Source organism: Tupaia chinensis, unplaced genomic scaffold (genome assembly GCF_000334495.1).
Source record: "Tupaia chinensis unplaced genomic scaffold, TupChi_1.0 Scaffold000133_1, whole genome shotgun sequence".
Taxonomy (NCBI): Eukaryota; Metazoa; Chordata; class Mammalia; order Scandentia; family Tupaiidae; genus Tupaia; species Tupaia belangeri.
The window spans coordinates 5,067,998-5,070,569 of NW_006159602.1; the positions used below are offsets into that span (position 1 = coordinate 5,067,998).

General features: G+C 32.3%; 1 protein-coding gene across 1 annotated transcript in view; it reads right to left on the reverse strand.

Annotated features, from left to right (window-relative positions):
- Positions 1 to 2,572, reverse strand: part of KTN1 (kinectin 1) — an 88,317-nt gene that overhangs the window by 32,178 nt on the left and 53,567 nt on the right. The window contains exons 28-29 of the mRNA XM_027770432.1: positions 1,376 to 1,444; positions 293 to 330 (exon numbers count right to left, since the gene is read on the reverse strand). Coding sequence (XP_027626233.1) covers positions 293 to 330; positions 1,376 to 1,444 — 107 coding nt within the window. The remainder of the gene's footprint in view (positions 1 to 292; positions 331 to 1,375; positions 1,445 to 2,572) is intronic.

Below are 2,572 nucleotides of genomic sequence, written 5' to 3' on the forward strand. Positions count from 1 at the left end.
TAACTGAGATAATTGAAGTTGACTTAGTAAAACCTACAAAGAATAATTTGATTTTTTCCAAATACATGGGGGAAATCTCCCTCAACAAACTATCCCAAAAATTCCAAACACTATATGAAGTTATATCAGTCAGCCAACGGCAGCTAAGCTCTATTGTTCTGCATGTCAAGATATCCAAATGAGAACAGCAAAAATTAGCTGATCATTTGCGGTTGCATTTAACTGCGTATGTGAGAACTACTAGCACATAAAAATAGTTGCCACTTCCCAAAGTGTAAATGCTATTACTTACACTTTTAATAATTCTTCATGAGGAGGAAAAGATGATGCCTATTAAGAGAGTTAAATGTTATTTCAAAGCAAAGCTTTCTAGAAGACTTAAAATAAAATTCTTCTCAGATATAAATTAAGACAATACCAAAGGTTTAAAAAAATCATATATTCCATATGCCAGCCCTTAACTTTAAACAAGCTACTTTAAGCTTTTAACAAAAACATACACAAATTCATAAAATGCACTGAGTGCTAAATCCAATCTTCATTATCAGTACATATATAAATTCTTCATTTATGAACTCTTTAGCAATTTCCTATACCTTAAATTTTCATACTATACAACTCATATTTGACTACAAGAAAATTCTGAGTTCCCAAAAATCACATAAATAAATAAAATCTCAAGAAAAACTAGAAAAACTTAACTTCTTCACATATAACAAAAAGTTAATTTTACATAACATGGGAAGGTGTATGGCCCGACACATAGGGTATTGATTCCTTAATGATTACAATCTCCTAAACTAAGCTACTTTAAGCTTCTTATCAACAAGAACTTATTATTTTATCCCTCAAAATATTCTTTGGTCTATTCACTACTTAATTTAAAGGTTATCTGGGGTAACATATGTTGACCCGTTTTATTTTTACTAAGCAGAATTACAACTTGAAAACGCAACTTAAATAGTGGTTGACTATCATAATAACATAATTTATTAGTTTCTCTCCAATTATTGATGTTTTATTTAGGGAGAGGGGAGATAGGTGTTCACATCTTTATGCTGATCCTTGTAATCAAGAGTTTATCAGGCTTGCCAAGTAAAACATTCTAGAAAATCAGAAAACACACTAATACAAAACAGTTGGAATGGTGGAATGTAAGACTGTATTTTTTATACAGACTTTATAGATTGTAGGTTATTTTATTCTGGATGTGATATAGCAAATTGCTTCTTTCCACAGGAAATCTGATAAACACTTATTTAAGAAAAACACTTCATTCTCAATGAAAATGCAAAAACAGCAAACATACATGTAGACAATTGTTGGATATATAATTTATTTTTACCATGTAAATACAAGGCAAAACCGCACCTACCTGTTGGTAGTTCTGCTGCTTAAGCTGCTCAATTTGGGATTTAAACAACTTATTTGCATCTTCTAGTTCCTATTTAAACAAAAATTAAATATGAATAGCTAGATAAAGATTTTTATTTTCCATATAAACTTCTGAAACACATGATACAGCTGGAAAATTCCAAAATAATAATTTCAAAAGGAAATTATATTTAGTATTAGCCTGGAAGTAAGCATGTCTCAATGAACAAAATGAGATCCAAAAATAGACCCAAAATCCTGTAAGAATTAAGTATAGGGTGGCATTTCTATCAGCAGGGTATAGTTTCTCAGCCTTGACATCGGAGCCATTTTGGACATTACTTGTGGGGCTGTCCTATGTACTGCAGTTGGGTTAGCAGCATCCATAGCCCTCATCTACCAGATGTAGAACCACCCGCTCCCCAACAAAAATGTCTCCAAGTATTGCCAAATGTTCCCTGGTGGAGCAGAACCAGTGCAATAATGAGGGACTATTTAATAATATGGATAGCCTTCTTTTTTTTAAAGATTAGAATGTTATTTTCACAACTTACTTAAACAAATTACATATTAAGCAAAAAGCCTAAACAAGAAAATAAATTATAAATCTATTAGAAAATAAACATGAAAATATATTTTTAATCAAAGAGACACCTTTCTTTCCTAGACTTAAAACTTGAGAAATTATTATACTTTTGAGTATATAAGTAGGGGTAAAAAACACAAATGAAGCGAAAAGACAAACTAGGAAAAACAAATCACCTTACCTAATGACAAAAGACTAATTTCCCTTACTAAGTAAACAGGATCTTACAGATTAGTAAGAAAAAATTGACCTGGGCCCAGTGCTGAGGCTGCTCCCTGATATCGGGGCCATGAAGAAGGTCATGGTTTGGGGTTCCTGAATAAACCAACACATGGGATAAGCCCTATATCAAAACATAGTATGGGGACCCACAGGTGGCATGGTGGTTAAAGGCACTGGACTCCCACATGGCTGATCACAGTTCGAGTCCTCGACTTGGCAGCTTGCTTTCTCGCTGCCCCTTTTTCTCTCTCTCTCTGTCTCTGTCTGGTCAAAATTAAAAATAATAACAAATGGAATTAAATAAATAATTCTTTTAAAAAACATAATATGAAATTATATTATTAGGAAATATCTCTAAGAATTTAGTGTCATATGACATTTCAATCAGTA